This window comes from Ovis canadensis, chromosome X (genome assembly GCF_042477335.2).
Source record: "Ovis canadensis isolate MfBH-ARS-UI-01 breed Bighorn chromosome X, ARS-UI_OviCan_v2, whole genome shotgun sequence".
Taxonomy (NCBI): Eukaryota; Metazoa; Chordata; class Mammalia; order Artiodactyla; family Bovidae; genus Ovis; species Ovis canadensis.
Window position 1 is genome coordinate 110,169,100 of NC_091727.1, and position 25,078 is coordinate 110,194,177.

The following is a 25,078-nucleotide window of genomic DNA, read 5'->3' on the forward strand; positions in this document are numbered from 1 at the left end:
CCAGGAAAAGGAAGCTAGTCATTATCGACTGTTGACTACCCCATGGATACAGCAAGTCCCCTACATACAAATGAGTTCTGTTCTGAGAGTGTATTTATAAGCCCAATTTGTTCCTAAGTCCAGCAAAGTTAGTGTAGGTACCCAACTAATGTAATCGACTATATAGTACTATAATGTAATAGGTTTATATTTTTCACACAAATAATATATAAAAATACAAAAAATAAAACATTTTATGGGAGGTTCAAGAGGGAGGGGACATACGTATACCTATGGCTGATTCATGTTGATGTATGGCAGAAACCAACACAACATTGTAAAGCAATTTCCTCCAATTAAAAATAAATTTAAAAAATGCAATTTAAAAGTTAAAAAAGTTTTAAATCTTACAGTACACTACACAAAAGCACAACAACTTGTAAAGGATGTGACAATATATGCCAGACATGTGAACTAACTTATGTGAACATGTTTGTCTCTTTGGAAGGTTGCAAGTTGAAGATTCATATGTTGGAGACTTACTGTACTTTTGTAATGTCAAGGTCCATGTACCCACCTGCAGCTCAGGAACAATAGTTCCCCTCTCTGGACAGGATCCTCCAAATGATGTGAGTGGTGAGGGAAGCACAATAGGGTTTGGGCTGATAAAGTTGGAGATATCGCAGGATGGTGGGTCTGACATAACTCTCTGCATGGTTACTTTCTCCACCACAATGAACTGGTTCCAAGGCAACCACAGTGTCCTCTTCTCAGGTAGAAAAGGTGACCGGTCAAAGATTAAGACAACAGAGATACCACCGATGGCTACGAGGTCAAAGCTGAGAAGGAAAAGCAGAAAGTTTCAACTAAAATAAAATTAAAAAGTTTAAAAAATAGGCAGTGTGAGTGCCCTTTCTTTCTTTGGGGATTGATTTCTGAGAAAAAAATTCCATATCACCCGTTGCTCTGCACCCAGAATTTTTAAACCAATTTTAATGCTGTCTTAAACAAAATCACTGCATGTATTTCTGCCGAGTCAAATCAAACATCCTTGTTCCTCCCTGTGCTAGAGAGAATGGAAAGATGACCACAACATCATCAATATCTTAATATGCTACACTATTCTTTCTCAAAATTCCTGTAATGTAACTCAATAAAAGTAAGAAGCCAAAGGTTAAATACCTTGTTTGTGGTCACAAACAGTGTCAGAAACCTGATGGTGTCTTTGAGATGGCATCTGAAGAAAGATACCAGCTGAGGAAATTTGTTCACTGAAATTGGCTTGAACAAGACCATCTGGCGGAACCCTCCACATCTGGCTACCCCCTGGCTTGATTCTACTTGAACTCTAGATATAGGATTTCTGGTTTTCTCTAGAATGCCTCTTCATTTTTTGTTGTAAGAAAGTCTGTAATGGACACTGTCCATCTCCACTGACAACTCCTTCCATATTACTTGACAAAACGAGACTACCTCTTCTGTAAGTCCACCTCTTAATGTGGTCTCTGAAATGACTCTTGAGTTGGAGCATAAAAGACTCAGAGTTCTGTTCATTATATACTAGATGGCTCTACCTTCCTACTCTTTTATGTGTAATGATGTCTTTGAGATAATGTATTTATCATTATATCATTGTATCTTTAAAAGGTGCGCTCATCTTCTCCTTCAAGAACACCTAAATTGCAAGTAGCTGCTGAACAAACCTTTGACAGGAGAATGTTGGAACCCCCCAAAAAAAGATACACCATGTCCAGGGACAAAGGAAAAACTGCAATGAGACAGTAGGAGGGTGCAATCACATTAAAATCAAATCCTGTACCTGCCAGGTGGGCGACCCATAAACTGGAGAATGATAATACCAAAGAAGTTCTTCCACTGTTGTGAAGGTTCTGGGCCCCACATCAGACTTCCCAACCTGTGGATTTGGCAAAGGGACTGGGAATCCTCTGGGAATCTGACTTTGAAGGACAGTGGGATTTGACTGTAAGACTTCCACAGGACTGGGGAAACGGAGACTCTTGGAGGGCACAAATAAACCCTGTGCACAGCGAGACCCAGGGAAGGAGTAGTGACCCCACAGGAGACTGAGCCAGACCTGCCTGCGAGTGTTTGGGGGTCTCCTGCGGAGGCATGGGTCAGCAGTGGCCTGATGTGGGCACAGGGGCACTGGTAGCAGCAGTCCTGGGAGGCGCGTGTTGGCACAAGTCCTTTTGGAGGTCACCTCAGGCCAAACTACTAGCAAGGAGGGCGCACAGCTCTACTCAATAGCAGAAAATTGGATTAAAGGTTTACTGAGCATGGCCCTGCCCACCAGAGCACGACCCAGTTTTCCCCACAGCCACAGCCAATCCCTCCCATCACAAAGCTTGTGCAAGCCTCTTATCCTCATCCATCAGAGGGCAGACAGAAGAAGCAAGAACTACAATCCCACAGCCTACAGAATGAAAACTACAATCACAGAAAGTTATCCAAAATGATCACATGAATCAGAGCCTTGTGTAACTCAATGAAGCTATGAGCCATGCCATGCAGGACCACTCAAGGCAGACAGGTCATGCTGGAGAGTTCTGACAGAATGTGGTCCACTAGAAAAAGGAATGGTGAACCACTCCAGCATTCTTGCCTCAAGAACGGTATGAAACAGTATGAACAGTATGAAAAGGCAAGAGGATATGACTCCAGGAGATGAGCCCACCAGGTCAGTAGGTGTCCAATATGCTAGAGGGGAAGAGCAGAGAAATAGCTCCAGAAAGAACGAAGAGGCAGGGTCAAAATGGAAATGATGCTCGGTTGTGGATGTGTCTGGTGGTGAAAGTAAAGTCCGATGTTATAAAGAACAACACTGCATAGGAATCAAGGTAAATTGGCTGTGGTCGAGCAGGGGATGTGAACATCGACATTTTAGGAATCAGTGAACTAAAATGGGCAGGAGGGGGTGAATTTAATTCAGATGACCATTATATCTGCTACTGTGGGCAAGAAGCTATTAGAAGAAATGGAGTAGCTCTCATAGTCAACAAGAGTCTGAAATGCAGTACTTGGGTGCAGTCTCAAAAATGACAGAATGAACTTGGTTCATTTCCAAGGCAAACCATTCAATACCACAGTAATCCAAGTCTATGTGGCAACCACTAATGTTGAAAAAAAAGTTGAATGGTTCTGTGAAGACCTACAAGACATTCTAGAACTAACACCAAAAAATATGTCTTTTTCATCATAGGGGATTAGAATGCAAAAGCTGGAAGTCAAGAGATACCAGGAGTAACAGGCAAATTTGGCCTTGTAGTACAAAATGAAGCACGACAAAGGCTAACAGAGTTTTGCCCAGAGAAAGCACTGGTCATAGCAAACACCTCTTCCAACAACACAAGAGACATCATCACCAGATGGTCAATACTGAAATCAGATTAATTATATTTTTTGCAGCTGAAGATGGAGAAGGTCTATACAGTTAGCAAAAACAAGACCTGGAGATAATTGTGGCTGAGATCATCAATTCCTTATTGCAAAATTCTTGCTTAAATTGAACAAAGTAGGGAAAACTACTAGACCATTCAGGTATGACCTAAATCAAATTTCTTATGATAATTCAGTAGAGGTGATGAATAGATGCAAGGGATTAGATCTGGTAGACAGAGTGCCTGAAGAACTATGGATAGAGGTTTATAACACTGTATAGGAGGCAGTAACCAAAACCACTCCAAAGAAAAAGAAATGCAAAAAGGTAAAATGGTTGTTTGAGGAGGTCTTACAAATAGCTGAGAAAAGAAGTGAAAGGCAGAGGAGAAATGGAAAGATATACCTAACTGAATGCAGAGTTCCAAAGTACAGCAAGGAGAGATAAGAAAACCTTAAGTGAACAATGAAATAGAGGAAAACAACAGAAATGGGAAAAACTAGAAATTGCTTCAGGAAATTGGAGATACCAAGGGAATATTTCATGGAAGGATGGGCACGATAAAGGACAGAAATGGGATGGACCTAACAGAAGCAGAAGATATTAAGAAGAGGTGGCAAGATGTGTGGCAGAACAAATACAATATTGTAAAGTAATTAGCCTCTAATTAAAATAAATAAATTTAAATTAAAAAAAAGAATACACAGAAGAACTATATAAAAAAGGACTTAATGACCCACATAACCAGCATGGTGTGAGCCAGACATCCTGGAATGTGAAGTCAAGTGGGCCTTAGGAAGCATTACTATGAACAAGGCTAGTGGAGGTGATGGAATTCCAGTTGAGCTATTTCAAATCCTAAAAGATGATGCTGTGAAAGTGCTGCACTCAATATGCCAGCAAATTTGGAAAACTCAAGCAGTGGCCACAGGACTGGAAAAGGTCCGTTTTCATTCCAATCCCAAAGAAGGACAGTGCCAAAAAACATACAAACTATCACACAATTTTGCTCATTTCACATGCTAGCAAGGTAATCCTCAAAATCCTTCAAGCTTGCCTCAGCACTGTATGAACTAAGAACGTCCAGATGTTCAAGCTGTATTTAGAAAAGGCAGAGGAAGCAGAGATCAAATTGCTAACATTCACTGGATCATAGAGAAAGCAAGGGTACTCCAGAAAAACATCTACTTCTGATTCATCGACTACATTAAGCCTTTGACTGTGTGGATCATAATAAACTGTGGAAAATTCTTAGAGAGGTGGGAATACCAGACCACCTGACCGATCTCCTGAGAGACCTGTATATAGGTCAAGAAGCAACAGAACTGGAAATGGAACAATGGACTGGTTCAAAATTGGGAAAGGAATGCGTCAAGGCTGTATATTGTTACTTTGCTTATTTATCTTCTATGCAGAGTATGTCATATGAAATGCTGAGTTGGATGAATCACAAGACTGCCAAGAGAAATACCAATAACCTCAGATATGCAGATGATACCACTCTAATGGTAGAAAGTAAAGAGGAACTAAAGAGCCTCTTGAAAAGGGTTAAAGAGGAGAGTCAAAAAGCTGGCTTAAAACCCAACATTCAGAAAACAAACATCATGGCATCTGACCCCATCACTTCATGGCAAATGGGGAAAAAATGGAAACATTAGAAGATTTTCTTTTCTTGGGTTCCAAAATCACTGCAGATGGTGGCTGCAGCCATGAAATTAAAAGATGCTTGCTCCTTGGAAGAAAAGCTATGACAAACCTAGACTGTGTTAAAAAGCAGAGACATCACTTTACTGACAAAGGTCTTCATAGTCAAAGCTATGGTCTTTCCAGTAGTCACATACAGATGTGAGAGTTGAACCATAAAGAAGGCTGAGCACCAAAGAACTGATGGTTTCAAACTGTGGTGCTGGAGCAGACTCTTGAGAGTCCCTTGGACAGCAAGATCAAACCAGTCAATCCTAAAGGAACTCAACCCTGAACATTCATTGGAAGGAATGATGCTGAAGCTGAAGTTCCAGTACTTTGGCCACCTGATGCAAACAGCAGACTCATTGGAAAATATCCTGATGCTTGGAAAGGTTGAGGGCAGGAGAAGGGGGCAACAGAGGATGAGATGGTTGGATGTCACCACTGACTCCATGGACATGAGTTTGAGCAAACTCTGGGAGATAGTGAAAGACAGGGAAGCCTGGCATGCTGCAGTCCATTGGGTTGCAAGGAGGAGGACACAATTTATGGAGTGAACAACAACATATTTTTTAAATGAATAAAGGGCAATGGGATTCTCCTTAATATTCAAAGCAACTTACATCCACAGGAGAGAGATATAAGCAATTCTTTGTGTTAAAAAAAAAAAAACTTTCTTAAAACACTTTTCAATGGTAAAATGCCCTGATAGGGAATCAGACTTAATTATGCATATCTCACTACTCCCTTCATATGACATTTATTGTATTTATTATAGTATTACCAATTGTGTCCTGTTGCAGAAGTCTTTCAGATAAAGATAAGTGGACAGTAAAAAAGGATAGCTAATACTGTATTTTTTATTGTTGCTTTTTCAGTCAAGTTGCTGTAATATTAAGGCAGTTTCCAAAAAAGAGGATTTGACGAACTGCATTTGCTATAGAAAATAATCTAGGTTTGAGCTAAAAAAGGAAAACCCCAAATGGCTTATGGTTTAAGACAGGCTGAATTCATGATAATACAGGAGGAGTTTAAGGCAAGCATAGTAGGGGAAAATCCTATATTACTTGGCAAGAGACCTTTTCTCTGGTTCACATTCTACATTGATTTAAGTGTGTCCTTGGGCAAGTTTATTTGCTTCACCCAAACCTCAGCTCTTGACTCCTTAAAATTGAACTGCTGATTTATTTGAAAACAAAAACAAATGCAAACACAAAAACAAAATAAGCTATCCAAACAAGAACATATATACCTGAGAATTACTCTCTACTTCTAGAAAGACAAAGTGGAGAGGGCAGACTTCTTATTTTGTAGAAAGAATGTGGTTTTGGCTTCATACACACCCGGGGTTGTATCCTGGCTCTGCCATGTTAACTTTGTGTCTTTGGGCTAATTATTTAACCTTCATGAGCTACAGTTTCCTCCTGAGTAAAATGGGGTTAATATGGTCTATCACTCAGCTACTACTGCAAATGAGCAAATGAGATAAAGACTTAAGGGCCAAGCATATAGTAGGGACTTAACAAATATTAACTTTTTCTCAAATCAGATCCATTGCCCTATTAAATTTACAGATGTCTTCTCTTGTAGTTCAAATGAACTCGAGGCTAGTTTTTTTTTTTTAATCTTTATAAGCAGATACTGATTTTTAAGCTTTCCTAGTAACTGCCCCTAGGTGACCTGTGTTGGGTTAGTTTGATGTGTCAATTTTGTTGGGCTCTAGTACCCAGTTATTTAATCAAACACTAATCTAGGCGTTGCTGTGAAGGTATATTGTAGATGTGGTTAATATCTACAATAAGCTGACTTTAGGTAAAGAGGATTACCCTTGATAATGTGGAAGGGCCTCATCCAATTAGTTGAAAGAGCACAACTAAAGTTTCTCTGAGGAAGAAGGAATTCTGCCTCAAGACTATAGAGTAGCATCTACTCCTTGCCAAGAGATTCCAGTTTGCTAGTGTATCCTATGGAGAAGGAAATAGCAACCCACTCCAGTATTCTTGCCTAGAGAATCCCGTGGACAGAGGAACCTGGTGGGCTGCTGTCCATAGGGTCGCAGAGAGTCAGACACAACTGAAGCGACTTAGCAGGCATGCATGAATTGGAGAAGGAAATGGCAACCCACTCCAGTGTTCTTGCCTGGAGAATCCCAGGGACGGGGGAGCCTGGTGGGCTGCCGTCTATGGGGTTGCACAGAGTCGGACACGACTGAAGCAACTTAGCAGCAGCAGCAGCAGTGTATCCTACAATTTTTGGACTTGCCAATCCCCACAGTCACATTGCAATTTCTTGAAACTCTCTCTCTTCCTCTCCCTATATGCAGCTAACCCTTGGGGGTTAGGCTCTCCCCAAGCACAGCTGAAAATTCACTTATAACTTTACAGCTGGCCCTCCATATCTGAAGTTTCACATTCATGGATTCAACCAACTGCAAATCATGTAGTATGATAATACATATGGACCCATGCAGTTCAAACCCATGTTGTTCAAGGCCAACTGAATTGTGTATATGTGTGTGTGTATATATATATGTATATGTATATATACTGTGTATGTATATATGTATATGTGTGTATATATATATGTATATGTGTGTATATATATATATATATATATATATACTGTGGGGCTGGAGAAGAATTTTGAGTGTTCTTTGGAATGCAAGGAAATCAAACCAGTCCATCCTAAAGAAAACCAACCCTGAATATTTATTGGAAAGACTGATGCTGAAGCTCCAACAGTTTGGCCACCTGATGTGAAGAGCCAACTTGTTGGAAAAGACCCTGATGCTGCGAAAGATTGAAGGCAAAAGGAGAAGTGGGTGGCAGAGGATGAGATGGTTAGATAGCATCACTGATGCAATGGATGTGAATTTGAGCAAACTCTAGGAGATAGTGGAGGACAGAGGAGCCTGGAGTGCTGCAGTTTATGGGGTTGCAAAGAGTTGGACACAACTTAGTGACTGAATGAAAACAAATATATACATCTACATATATACATACATATATGCATGTTTATGTACACATGTATATGCACACACAGAGGTTCTGTTTCTTCTCTTCCACCTAGATATTACATATAATAATCACTGTCTATAGCTAACACTATTGTAAGACCCAATAGAATGCTCTGTGAATAATCAATTCCTTTGGGGTTCCCCCATCACAAATGGTCTCCATTGGCATGTGTCATTAAGAGCAAGTTATAAAATCACATGACAGTGAGCATAAAACACCGAAGGGAAAGGACATATTTGTTTGGAGACTGTTGTCAATCTACAATAAGACTAGTCCTATCCATAGGTAGAAGATGCTTATGTCTGCCTTAGGGTATCCAAAAATGAACAAACTCTTACCTTGAGGGGAATCAGAGGAAACCCTTTCTTCATCTTCCAAAGTCTTTCAAACAAAGTTCTCAAGATCTTTAATGCTCCCAAGAATCTTATAAGAATGTCACCTCTTCACCTATTTTGTTTATCACTGGCTGAACTATTTATATGAGCACCTGTTATGTATCTAAGTTGAGTGTGGGAAATCACAGAAGATAAGAGCCAGATTCCTTGGGTTCAACTTTTGGCTCTGTCCTTATTAGCTGTGTTAATTTGGATAAGTTTCCTCCTCTGCAAAATGGGGAGGATGATAATGATTCCTGACTCATAAAGCTGTTGTGAAGATGTAATAGAATAACATGTATGACAAAGAATACAGTAGATACTGGTACATATTCATCTTTCCTTTAGAATTGCTGCTTTTTTATTTTCTGCTACTCCGACCTTTCCTAATCCACATAGGAGAGCTCTTCTTACTTTTAGAGACACCCATCTTCCACTCCTATCCTTCCTTCTGCGTCACTTTGTTCCTATGACCTGGACTTTTCTTATTTCCTAGGGAAAGTTGTCAATTAGTTCTACAGTCCCCATAACACATCTGCATGTAACAGGGACTTTGAAAGAGTCAGGATGTTAACCCAAAGCAGTGATACCATTGGTGGGAACAACAGGCACAGTGGCAGACAGGTGAGATTGACACGTGGAGGCAGAAAGCCAGAACTTTTCAGCACCTTGCCTATCACAGACTGTCTACTAGGTAACTAAATGCTAACCTCAACCTTTCTATAATCCTTTTGCCCTCAGGTATACAGATGGTTCTTGAGTTACAAGGGTTTGACTTTTTCAACTTGATGATGGTGCAAAAGCAAGATGCATTCAGCAGAAACCATACTTTCATCTTTTCCTGGGCTAGCGATATGGGATAGAAACTCTCTTGTGAGGCTGGGCAGTGCTGTGAGTTGCAGCTCTGTTGGTCACATGATTTTGAGGGTAAATAACCATTTGCTTACAACTCTTCTGTACCCACACAACCAGTCTGTTTTTCACTTTCACTGACATATTCAATCAATTACATGAAATATTCAGCACTTTATTCTAACAGGCTTCATGTTACATAAATATTGCCCAACTGTGAGCTAATCAAAATGTTCTGAGCACATTTAAGGAAGGCTAGGCTAAGCTGTGATGTTCAGTAAGTTAGGTGTATTAAATGCATTTTCAACTTAAAATACTTTCAACTTATGATGGGTTTATTGGGATGTAAGCCCATCACAAATTGAGGAAGAGCTATAGTTTCCCTATGATATTCTACTTTTGAAATGTATATAACTCAATCTGAGGTAGCAACCAGCAGAGGCACCTAAGTGGAAACTCTCATCACTCTGTCACTTTATGTCCAAGAGACGACAGTGGGACAGTCTGGTTGGCATTTGGGGCACATATTTTGAGTGTTTACCCCCTTAGTGGAGCCTGAGGGAAGAGTTACTGCCAGAGGGGACTCTGACTAGAATGTGCCATCTATATAAACCTAGTTCTCACAGTGAGATCGGAGGAGGACGGTCTTGGAATTTTACTTAAGACTAAAACCACAAATATCACAACACAAATGGTCCCTCTTTAATGCTTTCTGTAAACTGGAAACAAATTTATAGTCTTTTAGACATCACATTTCTTTAAGGTTCTTTTCTGAATATCAAATAACTCACTGAAACCTTTATATACTAGCTAAAAAACTGAGGCCCCATCATTTCTCCATGGGAAGCCAAATGTCCCTGAAGGCATAGTCTATTTAAAGAAATAATTTTCATTTATAAATTTCTGGCACATGGTTGAAATGCTGGCGAGGGAGAGACCAGCTTTGTGTACCAGCTACTGGTACATGAACTACCAAAATGCCATCATTCAATCTGAGAGAAAAGACCATCTGAATTAGTAGAGAGCTCTGATTATAATATATTTGAATGGAAATATAGTTTTATATTGCATATATATGTATGTATGTGTGTGTGTGTGTGTGTATATATATATATATATATATATATATATTCAGACTAGCTGCTCCCAGAGTAGTTCTGCTGAGCTTGTTATAACGAATAGATGGCTCATTAATAATTAGCAATACAATTTACACCCAAATAATTCATATAATTTCCTAAAGTCCTAAAAACAATTTTTCTTAAGTAGGTTAAAACTCTTCCTTACTATTTCTCTATTTCTATAAGCCTTTTCTTGAGAGGCAGTTGAAAAAATAAATTCAGCATAGCTCACGTTGAACCATTAACAGTCCTGAAGTGGTTAGGACTAAAAATAAGGTTTGATTTTAGGTTCTTGAAATGAGATAGTCTCTTACACTGTGATAAAGCTTCAAGGCAACAGGTCTCTTTTTGTGAATACTGAAGCGACTTGTCATGAGTAGGGCATTTTAAGGGTAGCCACCTGGAGACTAGGGTACCTCAAAGCCATCATTACAGTGTTACTGAGAATCATAAATAGGTACCTTTAAGCTGGACACATGGGCCTATTGACAAATATTCTGAATAAATGTCTACTTAAATGATGGCAACAAAAATGTTTTTGTGAGCAAATCCTTTTCCAGGAGGAGAAGATTTAACTAGTGGTCTTGTTTCCCAGGCCTCAGAGAACCTGGGGAAGCCCTCAGAGAGCAGCTTGCTGATTGGTGCTTAAGGTTAATCACTATGGTTACATGGACATCAAGGGGGAATTGATTAAGCTGCTGGTGCTCATTGATCCAGTACAGCCACTAGTAAACTACACAGGACACATTTTTTTTTTAATGTCTTAATGAGGTTGAATTGTATATCTTTGGCAGAAACATTTTGGACAGCTTTATTTCAGAACTATATTGAGACTATCATGGAAGAACAGCCTACATGTACAATACTTTATTATCTGTATCATCTCACTGGATTATGAAGCTGGATTTATAAATGGAACTAGATGAAGGCTAGAAAACTCTCCAAATGGCTAGGGTTTCAAGAAGACTTGAGAGTAATAGTGCAGGTTTAGAAGAGAAACTTGGTTTGATTTAGATGGGGAATAGAGGAAATAACACCAATGACTTTTTAGATACAGCTTGAAGGAAGATAGGCTTATGAAGCCTGCATCATCTGAGCGCTGGTTTGACTAATGGCTAGAAGTCAGTATTGGCCCCTCACAGTGATCAGAAACAACACTGACCTACCTTCCATCTTGCCGGCTGATGGTAAATCCATAATCACTGTGGTGCAAGAAACTAACATTCACCCCTACTAGAGGGGTTCCATCTACAGCCACCACTTGGCCTCGAATCACACAAGCACGCCTGCAACACAAGATGAAAGACAAATATAAAAGCATCCTGAAAATAGATTCTAGAAGCCAAGTTGGAGACACTACAGAAAACACAGTTAAGCATAACCAAGAAAACAGTAACTTCACCAATTACTGGGTAGTCACTCTAATAACATTTTGGTGAGGGTGTGCATATCTTTTTTACCAATATAAATTGGGATTATACTTGGCATAGTTCTGAATCCTGATATTTTAATGTTGGTAGTATATTATTAGGGCCTCCCGGGTAGCTCAGCTGGTAAAGAATCTGCCTTTACCAGGAGATTCACCTTTACAGTGCAGGAGACCCCAGTTCAATTTCTGGGTCAGGAAGATCCTCTGGAGAAAGGATAGGCAACCAAACCCAATATTCTTGGGCTTCACTGGTGGCTCAGGTGGTAAAGAATCACCTGCAACGCGGGAGACTTGGGCTTGATCTCTGGGTTAGGAAAATCTGGAGGAGGGCATGGCAATCCACTCCATTACTCTTGCCTGGAGAATCCCCATGGATAGAGGAGCCTGGTGGGCTACAGTCCCTAGAGTCGCAATGAGTCGGACACAACTCAACGACTAAATACAGCACACGGTATGTTATTAACGTTGTCCAATATAATTGGAAATTCCTTAATATATCATTTTGTTATTATATAATATAGCCCTAAAACAGTATTTCTTGCTTAATACAGCACCTGTTTTAGGATATTTAGTTGTTTTTTATTTTTTCTACACTGAATTTCTTATTTCCTTGGGAGGCAGTCCTAGTTGTGGACAGATACTTTTCTCTTATTAAAATTAGTAAAAACTAAAATTAGTTAATACCTAAATACACTGTAGATATGGTTAAAGTCCCTGCTGACCACCCCTCTCCTGTTGTTCCTAGTCTTTTCCCCAGAGGCAATCATCAGTAACATTGTGTTGAGTGCATTTTTATGTATTTATATACATAGGTGTGAACATTTTTTAGGCCCTAAATACATATTGCCAAATTGTTTTTATTGGAAAAAGAATTTTAATGAAGCAGACTTAGTTGGATGAATTTTAACAGTTAAAGTTGGCAAAAGAGACATGGTCCCTGGCGATAATGGACCCTGTTTCTCTGACCTGAGTGAAATGAAATATTTCAGGAGATTTTCCCTTTAAACAAATGAGTTTCATCCTTGCCAAATAGGGGGACTCCATTAGACTAGCCCTTAATAGTGCTGGCCCCCAGGGACCCAGTCCACTAAAACAAGTAGACTTTCAGGTCTAGCCTGGCCAAAAAAGTTTAGGAGCTTGGCAGTTAAGAAGAGGGCTCATGGGCAACCCATAAGCATGGAGTATTCACTTCTCTGTCATTACCACGGCAGTGGGGAGGAAGAAGTCTCTAGAATGTGCATTTTATAGCTGGAGCTAGTAGGGTTGAAGAAGGTTGGGCAAGAGCAATGATTTTTTCCTAGGGCATCAATGTAATTTTTTTTTTTCCACAAAGTGAAATTCAGGGTATGCAGGCAAGCTCAGTCTTGGATTAAAAGGGGCCATGTTATTTGGGCAAACATGACTTTTCCAAAATAATCATAGTAATTTCACCTTGGCATTATATATTCTTTGAACCAGCAAGTCATGGGGAGGGAGGTGGGAGGGGGGTTCAGGATGGGGAACACGTGTACACCCGTGGCAGATTCATGTTGATGTATGGCAAAACCAATACAATATTGTAAAGTAATTAGCCTCCAATTAAAATAAATAAATTTATATTAAAAAAAGAAAAGCTCTCGACCACAAAAGCTTACTCAAGAGAGAGAGAGAAAAAAATACCCCGAGAAAGCAGAAGACAGTTACCAGCCAAAGCTTGGGTTATATGTTAGAGCCAATAAACATCACTACTAAAATATTGCAATCAGAGGAACTGCGATAAAAGTTATACTGATAGGATGTTTCCTGCATCATCTAAAGCCTTTCTGCAACGCAAACTATAAGCCACTAAATATAGCACAAAGCTAAGCTGGGCTTCCCAGGTGGCTCGGGGTAAAAAATCTGCCTGTCAATGCAGGAGATGCAGGTTTGATGCCGGGGTCACGAAGATCCCCTGGAGGAGGACATGGCAACCCACTCCAGTATTCTTGCCTGGGACATACCATGGACAGAGGAGCCTGGTGGGCTACAGTCCATGGGGTTACAAAGGAGTCAGACATGACTTAGCAACTCAACAACAACAACAAAGTTAAGCTAGTACAATTGATGCAATTAGTGCTTTTATTGAGCTCTTCAGGCCAACATTCCTTCTTCTGACATGAATCAGTGGCTTTGCTCTTTCTAGTGAGCTGCCCATCTTATGAATTCTGTAAATAATGATTCTGAATGGCATGCAAATGGCACATTGGCACTTGCTTTGCCTTATCTGATTCCTCTAGTTCCTTTCTGGGGAGATTTTGAAATTCTGAGATCTTGAAATCCCATTTTTTTCTAATAGAGAAGACATTTGAAAGACACTGAATTCTGGATTTTGAATTCATTCTGACAGATCTGGTCCCTGGTTTTAAATCCAATGTAATAAGAAAAGAGAAGGATGTCTTTAGTTTTATACAGTAACCCTTTGAAAATCTTTACAAACCAAAATTTGACAAACTAGGTATAGATTAAGTAGAAAGCAGCTGAGAAAATCTCCTGCAAACTACATACGGATTGGAGCCAGAGGGGCTGAGAATAGAGGTATGTTTGTGAGGGCACCTCCATTTGAAAATCAGTACTGCATTGCCTCCTGAGCCTACGTGCTGATAGCTTTTTGGAGAGTGTGATGGGGGTATTTATGAACTTGCCAAGGCTTTACCAGTTAGCAAGGTGGGCTTTTCAGTAATGATGCCTTCCTAGGCGGTTGCTGATTCCCTACTGGCAAGACAATTCTACACTCGCTTATTTTACTTGTTCACATTAATCTATATAGTGTGTCTTCCCACAGCTGTACTAGGCTCAATTATTTTTCTTTTTATTTTGTCAAGTCTAGTCGACATTATTTGCCTATATTTTATGACAGACACAGGCTTGTCTCTTCTCTTTGCTGTTCTTTTATTTTCTATACAGCTTATATTTATGAAGGATCCAGGCTGGTGAGTGAAAGTCTCATAAAAGTTATCATTATACTGTGCATTTCTCTTGTATCCCTCTCTTCCTTCATTCTGTATCTCATTCTGAGTAGACTTGTCTTTTGACTCCTCTGCTCTTTAATATTCCTCATATTTTATGAAGCACACAGATTTGTGTGATAATGACTCATCAAAGTCATCATTATTCCAGACATTGTCTACCTGTTCTTCTTCTCATTCATTTCACTCTTCATCATTCATAAATAATGTGCAGACTTGTCTTTCAACTCCCCTACTTTTTTTATTCCTCATATTTTATGACCCACATGAACTTACAGCATATGATAAAGCCCCATAAAACTTATTATTCCACATTTATCAGCACTGAACTCTCTTTGTAATGTATTAGACTTTAAATGTTCTAAGATTCCCTGTATCTTGGTGCATTTGCTCCCATTATTTACACACTCCATGTCATCCGTTTTTCACAAGAATAACTCTTAGCTCTTTTTATTCCTGGATTACTAGTACTTACTATAGTCTTTGACCAAATCAGTCATCCTGCGTTGGTGTAAATTGTCTAAATTTCAGGACAGTATTAAAGCGGTCTTTTTTAATTGGCAGTAATTTGGGCTGGCACTGCAGGCAGAAACCTAGGAAAAAAATCTTTTCAGGCAAACTCTCCATTTCAGAATGAATGCTCTCGAGTCTGCTCACTTTCCTAGGTTGCTGCAGCTCCAGATGGCCCTTAGGGAACTGCAGATATATTCTTGGCAAATATGGTGTGTTATGCCACTTCGTACAGCTCAACTGCCATTTTGTGTGCTCCCAGCTTCTGAACTCAATTTTCTTCATAATTGTGGATGGTAGCCTTGTATCTGCTTTATTTTTCCTGATTTACACAGCCACTAAAATGTAGTTTCTCCCTCATGTGTACAATCTGTTTGTGTATGCTTCTCATATTCAAGGCGGCCTGAATAATTCATGTTTTTCCTAGATTAGATCCTTGCTGAAGCAGTGAGGTGGGTATGCCTGGGATCTGACTTTGGTAACCCCAGAGTTCTACTTTCTGTGTTTTCTGTCCTATGCATTGTGCTGCCTCTGTGTTTCCTCTCCAGTTTCTTCAAAAAGTGAAAGTGGAAGTGTTAGTTGCTCAGTTAAGTCTTTGCGACCCCATGGACTGTAGCCTGCCAGGCTCCTTTGTTCATGGGATCCTCCAAGCAAGAATACTGGAGAGGGTTGCCATTTCCTCCATGAGGGGATCTTCCCGACCCAGGGGTCGAATCCGCATCTCCTGCATTACAGGCAGATTCTTTACTGTCTGAGCCACCAGGGAAACCCCCAGCTTCTTCAAATCACCCTTTAAATGAGGCAGTCATCCTTGGCCTGTCCTTGGTCTGTTCTAAGGAAACATTTTGAACTCTTAAATTTTTACCACATGAAAACAACCCTCTACGTGAGTCCTGATCTTGCAGGGACCTTTTTCTGAAACATTTTCAATTAAATAATACTCGGAACTCTTCTGAACCTTTGAAATGAGACACCAGAAATTACCGTCTGAACTGTCATGAAGCTGTCACTGCAAATGTGTATAGCATGTATGTGCCCAGTGTGACTGTCTTTTGTGTTGTGTGTGTGTGTGTGCGTGTGTGTGTACTCTTAGAGGTGGGTGCTGCATGCTTTCCATCTTTCCCTGGGGCTCTTGTTCTTTGATTCAGACTTGAAGGAAGCCTCTGCTTCCTTCAACCTTTAGAAACAAGGACTTCTCCCTGCTGTTGTGGGTTACAGCAAGATAACTTGAACTTGGATAAACATGTCCAAAGTGACTTTAAAAACACGTATGGGGAAGATCACCCCTCACAAGTATGTCTTTTCATGCTCTCTGGAGAATACAGACTGCTGCCAAGTTGTCTACCTGCTGTCACTATGCTAAAGCAGCAGCCTCAAAGGAACTGCTTCTCCCTTTAACTAAACGCTGAATCCTCTAGACGTTGGGAGTTTGGTTTGAAGAACAGGGCATCTTGGGAAATGTAAGTCCGCATACACTTTACCGAGAGCCTTATTGAACTAACAAGCTGCTTGTTAGACAATTCTGATGCAAAAGGTCTAATTCATTCTGTATTTGCTATTTTCATGGCATAGTCAAATTATCCCTAGCCTTCAATAAACTCTGGGTTCCATTTTCCTTTTCCCTTATTTGTTGCCTTTTGTCTTCGATGTCAAATTTCCAATATTCATTCAACACCTTAGGCGAAAACATTAACCTCAAGCACAGAAGTTGGTTTGAAAAACAACACTGCAAACTAAACTGCTGAAAGAAGATGTAATTTACTGCATTGTATTTCTGATTAAAATCTTTCATAAGGAAAATGAGGCTGAAGGGCTCGGGAAGTTAGAGCTATTTGCTTTCGCTGCCAACAGGAGCATAAGCAACCTTTGAAGGGTAATGTCCCCAGTCAAGGCCTGGCCAGTGGGGGGTTTGGCAGCAGGTGGGCAGGTGAGGTTGTTTTTTCCACAGGAACAGATGAAATCCTTTCCACAGCTGACAGCTCTGGTCAAGAGACAGCATTGAGAAGGGCTGGGCTGGGAGAGGCCACGTGGATCCTCTGCTCACTGGCATTGGAATCCTGCCTTGTAAATTCTTCTATGAGTTGTCAGTTGGCTCAAGTCTCCAAGGGACAGAAAGCTGCTGCCTGTGAGGGGGGGTTTAATGGTTCTCCTGACATCTTCTCCACAAGCTTATTATATCATAAGGTTTCACAGCTGTAGATTGTGTCATTTGGGCTAAATGACTGCTGCTTCTGGGGGGCCCTCCTAGAACACAAATACCTCTGAGCAGTTGGGACAAAGGGCTAATGATACCCTTGTATCCATGGGGGCACACAATGAACAAAGGATTTTATATTTGGGGTTCCCTGAGAGCTCAGTTGGTAAAGAATCTGCCTGCAATGTGGGAGACCTGGGTCTGATCCCTGGTTGGGAAGATCCCCTGGAGAAGGGAAAGGCTACCCACACCAGTATTCTGGCCTGGAGAATCCCATGGGCTGCATGGGGTTGCAAAGATTAGGACACGACTGAACAACTTTCACTTTCATTTTTCCTGGCGCCAAATCCGTGCTACTGCACGTGTCATAGCCTATCTTGGATAGGAGTTATAGGTCTGTCTTTCTTATTATATAGTCACTCCAGGGCAAGGACAGTGTGATTTTCTTCTGTGTCCTTCCTAGTGCCTTGTGTATATAGCATGTGCTGAAGAAAGCTCCATTGAATTTCAGCTCAAATATCTTTATGTGAAGGTACAAAATATTTCCAACCTATCCCATAGCACTACTTCAAGTGTTTCAGAGACCACTTTGAGGTTCCTGTGTGGCAGATAGACGTCTTACAGTTCATTTATTAGAAGCCAGCATTCTCAATTGTGAATTATGACTTCATCATGAGAGTTTTGTTTGATAATTGACTACTTCAGGGAATTAAATAGTACCCCTGTGATTGGGAAGGATGAATGAATAGTCCTCCTCAAATAATTAATTTATGAACACTAACCCCATTTTTCCTTTATCTACAACCGTGTAATTACAATTTGGTATTTCATAACTCACATACATTTGAAGGCTCTAATACCAGGTATCTGGGGGTTTCCACATATCACATACTGGTTTTTTGATATAAGTTATCTAAGCTGGTACAGCACCATGAAAACATGTAATGTTACAGCATAAACCTGTTTTCATGTTCTGAAAATGTGAATGCAGTGAATGTTCATATGCAAACCCAGTAAAATCTCATTAGTTTTTACTTAAATAGGACTGGCTGATTTAATCTTACTCAGTTGGTCACTAGCCCAAATAAATAATACCTACTAACTGGGTAACATTAAAAGCAGCTAGGTAGGAGCGTTGCCCATCAACATTCTAGGACTTTGGGAAAGGTGGTGCTATTGAAAATGCAGATAGTTTTTTAAGCAGAATTATTTTCCTCATGGCTAGTGATGTTTCAAGTAAAACAAAATGGGGGCACTCCCCCTGAGGTAGGGTGGCTATTTTCCCATCTGCCCTGGTAATTGCTTGTCAAAAGTAGGCTTGCTTTGGATGCCTGAGATCCCGAAAGTAATGGGAAAAAGATCAAGTGTTTTGAAGCAATAAGAAAACTGACGACACAGTCACATTTTTCAGGGCTGTGAAAGTGCACCGGTTTGCCTCATTTAGACACATGATTATTTTTGTCCAGAATTTGAATCCTGAAATATGTGTCCTGGAAGCCCTTGCAACCCTTGAATAATCTCAAGTTTTATTTTACTTTTTTGGTTGGTTTGTTTTTGGCTTGTTTTATACACTACTCAAATGGTTTTATCTTTGTAATCAGCCTGATGGGGTTTTATTAACCTCATTAACCTTTCCTGTCACTTCTCTGTGAATCTGCCCTTCAAATAATGGATAGTCATTAAACACAGGGCAAGTCTGTCTTGTTGGCTATAGCTTGGCCATGGATTACTCTTCCCTCCAGGAGGAAAAAGTGTGGTCTAACTTTGTCCACCCCAGTGCTAGCTCTGGCTTGTTAATAATCATCGATGTGACTTTTCCTAAGAAATGGAATTACTCTCAGCCTCGTTTGTTCCTTATGGAAAGTGAGACTAATAGTTCTTCCCTGCCTTATTCCTAATCAGCTCATGAAGATACTGGAACAATAAAATAACCCAGTAAACTGACTGCCTTTTGAACTTGATCTTTCAAATTATATTATGTACCCTGATATCTATATTTATATATATAAATGCATATTATATATACAAATATACAATATGAATATATGCATTTATTTAAATAAGACATTCATTAAGCACTTACTATGAGTCAGGTACCATGCCAGGCACCTTCCTTATTTTATTTCACTTACCATCAATATAGCCCTGAGTAGGTGCAACTAATAGCCTGTTTAAAAAAAATGAGGAAATGGATTCAAAGAGGTCAAAAAATGTTGCTTAAGTTAATACAGCTATTAAGTGGCAGAATTGGTGGAGGTCTTTTGACCTGGACTCTCAAGGGCCTAAGCTGTAGCATTTTTAAGAGAAGATGTGAATGATGTGGCTACAAAGGAAAAGAAAGTGCTCACCCACAAAGATGGTGCTATCCATTAGGCTATCACTACTTTGTAGACCTTTACCAACTGCTGAGCACTTTCTACGCACAGGGTGTATAGTGAATATGCCACACGGTGTCATTTGTTCTTTCTCCATAAACTAGCATTTACTCTGCCCTCTCTAGGGACAAGTTTAGATGACAGAACCAGCTAAAGTCACTTCACGTAGATCATATGCCTAGAAGTAGGTACTAAGGATTTGAGCCTTTCAATCTTAATTTCGCAATAAGATAAAATATTAGAAAACACCTATTCACACTGAGATAAGCTGTAGACAGCTACTGTGCATTACTAATGACTGTTATTAAGTACCTCAGGACATCTGAGTTTCAAAATATCACAAGGAACCAACTGAACGGCTTTTTAAAGATTTGTGCTTGGATTTATTTGCTCAAGAACTTGCAAAGAAGTGAAAGTCGCACATTCTTTCTTTTTTGGTACGTTTAGGTGTTGAATGCTGATTTCAAGAGCTAGTCAACACTATAAATCTTGGAGCCTTCAGCACTTTGTAATTTTTTAAATGTGTCTTGAACATGTGTTTCCTGAACTTTAGCATTAGATAAAATAGTTCACTGAACAATCAGGAGTTCCCATCTTCACAGGTGTAACACCTTTCACATAAACGAGATCAAAGTGCTTTATTAGCAAGTAGCAACAATCTAACTTCTCACTTGGGACAACAACTGCACAAATGATAAGCAAAGGAGGTTGCTTAGGAAACGTAATGTGGGAAGACAGAATCACAAGGGATCATGGCAGAGTCAAACCACTCTTGGGTTCTTTTTCCAAATGTGGGCAGGTTATGTGCAGTGCCTCCCTTTAGAAAGAAAGGTGAACACAGACATTGGCAGGTGCTGATGCTTTAGAAAGAGATTTCCTCAGTCCTTAGTTTATTTAATTTATTCAGCAACTGTTGCATTGTGTGTTTACCAACCCCTAGTTGTATACCTGGTATACTGTCTTTCATACTCTTAAAATTAAAAATACACACAGATTTGCCATACGTAAATAGATTTGGAGGTCCATAACTGCTAGATTCATGAAAAAGTTAAGCACAAAACATATGGATTCAAATTTGTTCCTCAGCAAAATTACGAATGATTATGTCACAAACCTTCTGGGGGAAGACCTGTACATAGACTGTGAATGTTAATTCAATGAATGCTTTTAAAATTTTAATTAATTAATTATTGGCTGGGCTGGGTCTTTGTTACTGCACCCAGGCTTTCTCTAGTTGCAATGAGTGGAGTGGGAGCTACTAGCTGAGGTGCATGGGCTTCTCATTGCAGTGGCTTCTCTCGTTGCAGAGCACGGGCTTTAGGGTGCACAGGTTTCAGTAGTTGTAGTGCACGGGATTAGTTGCTCTTAGGCATGTGGGATCTTCCCAGAGCAGGGATCAACCCCACATCCCCTGCACTGGCAAGGCAGATTCCTTATCATTGGACCACCAAGTGAAACTGAAAGTGTTAGTCACTCAGTTATGTCCAACTCTTTGTGACCCCATGGACTGTAACCTGCCAGGCTCCTCTGTCCATGGGATTCTCCAGGCAAGAATACTGGAATGGGTTGCCATTCCCTTCTCTGGGGGATCTTCCCAACCCAGGGACCAAACCTGGGTATCCTGTATTGCAGGCAAATTCTTTACCATCTGAGTCATCAGGGAAGCCCACCAAGGAAGTCCTCAATGAATGCTTTAATATTATTGCAATATAATAATAATAATAATAATAATAATATATTATTAATAACAATAATGTTATTGCAACATTGCATTTATTATAAATATTCTAAAATATAAGGTTTTGTTATCTCTTCTTTTTCATAATTCCAAATCAGGGCAGAGTCTCTATATATTTGATTTCTTTTAGGGTCAAACACTAATGGATGAAGATCTGCTTTTTTTTTCTTCTTTTCATAACTAAATGGTCAATGGCTGTTGCTGATTTCTTTCTGGAGGCTATTCAGTTTGTCTGAAGTAGTCAGCTTTTCATAATACTCCTAGAGGACAGGCACCCCGTCCACCTATCAGGAAAACCTGGTACAGTAATCAGTGTGTAGTAATTCCTTGAGAAAGGTTGGTTCTACCTTTCTGTTTCACACAAGACCACAGGATCCTGATTCAGTGGGCCCCTACGAGTGACAGCCAGGCTCTGGATTGTGTGATAGACTACTGCATAGTCCAGGTGGCAGGAAATGTTCATGTTACAATCAACCAACATATAGATGAATACTATGAGGTCTCAGCTCTAGTGTCATCTCCCCAGAGAGGATTTCCCAGACCACTCTGTCTAAAATGGCCACTCTTTGTCCCTAACCTTTCTTTACCTCAGTCGACAGCACCTATTCCTACCTGACATTTACCTTTTTCATTATTGTCAGTTTTCTTCACTGGACTATATGTGCTCTGCTTAGTCGTTCAGCCATGTCTGACTCTTTGCAACCCCATGGATTTCAGCCTGCGAGGCTCCTGTCCATGGAATTTTCCAGATAAGAATACTGGAGTGGGTTGCCATGCCCTCCTCTAGGGGATCTTCCTGACCCAGGGATTGAACCAGGGTCTTCCGCATTATAGGTGGATTCTTTACTGTCTCAGCCACCAGGGAAGCCAATTTGTCTGCTGTAGTCCGGAGCCTGCTGCTGCTGCTAAGTCGCCTCAGTTGTATCCAACTCTGTGCGACCCCATAGACAGCAGCCCAACAGGGTCCCCCGTCCCTGAGATTCTCCAGGCAAGAATACTGGAGTGGGTTGCCATTTCCTTCTCCAATGCATGAAAGCGAAAAGTCAAAGTGAAGTCGCTCAGTCGTGTCTGACTCCTAGCGACCCCATGGACTGCAGCCCACCAGGCTTCTCCATCCATGGGATTTTCCAGGCAAGAGTACTAGAGTGGGGTGACAGTGCCAATACACGAACCAAGTAAACACTGTCATTTTCATCAATCTCAAGATGAAATGATTAATCTTCCCCAAATATGGATTATCTTGAAAGAAATTATAGGATCTATCATTACAAATGATGCCAAAGTATGGTTAATGGGAACATTTTTTCACTGTGGTGAATGGGAGTTTTTTGGGTGATTGTTTTTTCCCCTTGAATTCATCTAACACAAACATTTCAAATTGTATCAAAAATTATTTATAGTTCTGGATGTCATAGGATGACACGTCTTGCAAATAGTTAAGCTGCTCACTATCCAAATAAGCTTTGAATTTTTTTCTTGCAAATCACCAATAGACTCCTGTGAGTGTCCATTTTAGCAGCTCCTCATGCTCACCTGAGTCAATTAGTCACATCTCTGAATGACTGCTGAAAACTTCCAGGTCAGTCTTGCTTCTGAAATTGTTTAATGACTTTGTCTCATTTGGTAGAATATGTCTTCTCTTACATCCATTTAGGTTACCTGTCTACTCCAGCAAAGCAGCAGAATTTGGGATTCTGAGTTGATGAACCCCAAGCTACTTGATGTTCCATAATCCACAGAATTTATTGAAATTTATAATTAATTTAATTTTTTACATATCTGCATGAAATTTTGACTGCTTCCCCCACTGGAATGTAAAGGGAATTCTGTGAATAAGGGGACCCTGTTTCTTTTGTTTACCCCCATCTCCACAGTTCCTGGCACAGAGTGGGTGACTCAAGAAATATCTGTTGAATAAAGGAGTGAATACATATCTTCATCATTTTGTAAACATGAGTTGATAGCAGGATATTAGATTACATTAGGGAGAGCAGAGGACTTTGGTAAATATTGTAGAGAAATTTAAAATCTTCAGTAACTCTGGAAATATTAATGTATCAGTAAAATGTACATTTCAAAACAATAATTTGTATCTTTCAAGTATGGTTATTCTTAAGTCTTTAGTCTAATCCAAGATCAGCAACTTATGCAGCAATGATCATCTTCCTACAGCCTTTCCCTTAACCTCAGTCTTGATTTAATAACTCATTTTGCCATTCACAGGATTTTACATGGTATATGTTCCCAAATCAACTAAGTGCAGAAAAGCATATTTTATTAAACAAGTTATGATAAGTAATTATGGCTGTTACCTGGTATCATGAATAATCAGGTGTGTGCATCAAGATTTCATTATGGAGGAGAGTGTCATAAAGGAAGGGAAGGACTTGGGTAAATAAAGAGTTTGCCAAGAAGGCCATGTTCAAGGCATTTGCAACACCTCAGTTTGTTTTGGGGCACTTGTCTTGGGTTTTCTCATGAGCTGAAACACCAAAGTGAGCCAGTTCACAGCGGTCTTCCTACTGACTTCCTGATACTGCTCATTATTTTCTATTTTTTTTCTTGGTTCTAAGTTTTGATTATCAAGCCCACTGAAGGCAGAGAGCATTATTGATGATTACACAAAGTTATAAATGATGTCAATTATGGACAGGCTCTGCCAGTAGTGGAATGTCTCATAAGTTAAAAAAAAAAAAGACAAGAGTAATTACTTTGCTACTGTTATATAATCACTTCATCTTTTATGAATTTGTTCCTGTGCTATTTGGAGAACAGTAACCTTACCTTTAGGCTGCTCCGACATTTGGGAATTAACTAATTTGAGGTCCTAATATCATCTGTGTGTTCTAGGCAACCAAAATGAGTTTTTCATTAGTAAATATGAGAAGAGCACTTTAATATCACTGCATCTATGTCACTCACTCATCTACTCATTTTTTAACCTCTTTTCTGCCAAATCCTGTGTTAGAATCTGGGGATATGGTGGTGTGGTAGATTAAAGATGGTTATACATTCTTTGATACTTCTCTCAGTAAAAGGTAGGATTTATGACCCTCCCTCTGAATCTGAGCAACTTCTGTGACTACTTTAATACATAATATATAACACAAGTGACACTTGTATAATTTTGGATCCAGATCTTAAGAGACTGGCACCTTCTGGTTCCTGTCTCTTGGAATACTCCAACTTGGAGTTCTGAGCTCAGGCAAACTCAAGGTTGGCTGCCATGCCCATAGGCAGCCTGAATGGAGAGGATTTAAGCAGGAAGAGGGATTCCTGGAGGCTAGCCAGCTCTTCTAGCTCCCAGCTGAGTTAGAGTAGCTGAAAGCCCAAATATCACGGAGAAAAGACAAGTCATCCTGGCCATACCCTGTCAGAATTTCTTACCCTTTCTTCCTTCCCTGCCTTATTTTCTAACCCAC

At 40.0% G+C, this 25,078-nt stretch overlaps 1 protein-coding gene across 1 annotated transcript in view; it reads right to left on the reverse strand.

Annotated features, from left to right (window-relative positions):
- TENM1 (teneurin transmembrane protein 1) overlaps nt 1–25,078 on the reverse strand; it is an 899,404-nt gene that overhangs the window by 143,326 nt on the left and 731,000 nt on the right. The window contains exons 19-20 of the mRNA XM_070290794.1: nt 11,593–11,712; nt 557–818 (exon numbers count right to left, since the gene is read on the reverse strand). Coding sequence (XP_070146895.1) covers nt 557–818; nt 11,593–11,712 — 382 coding nt within the window. The remainder of the gene's footprint in view (nt 1–556; nt 819–11,592; nt 11,713–25,078) is intronic.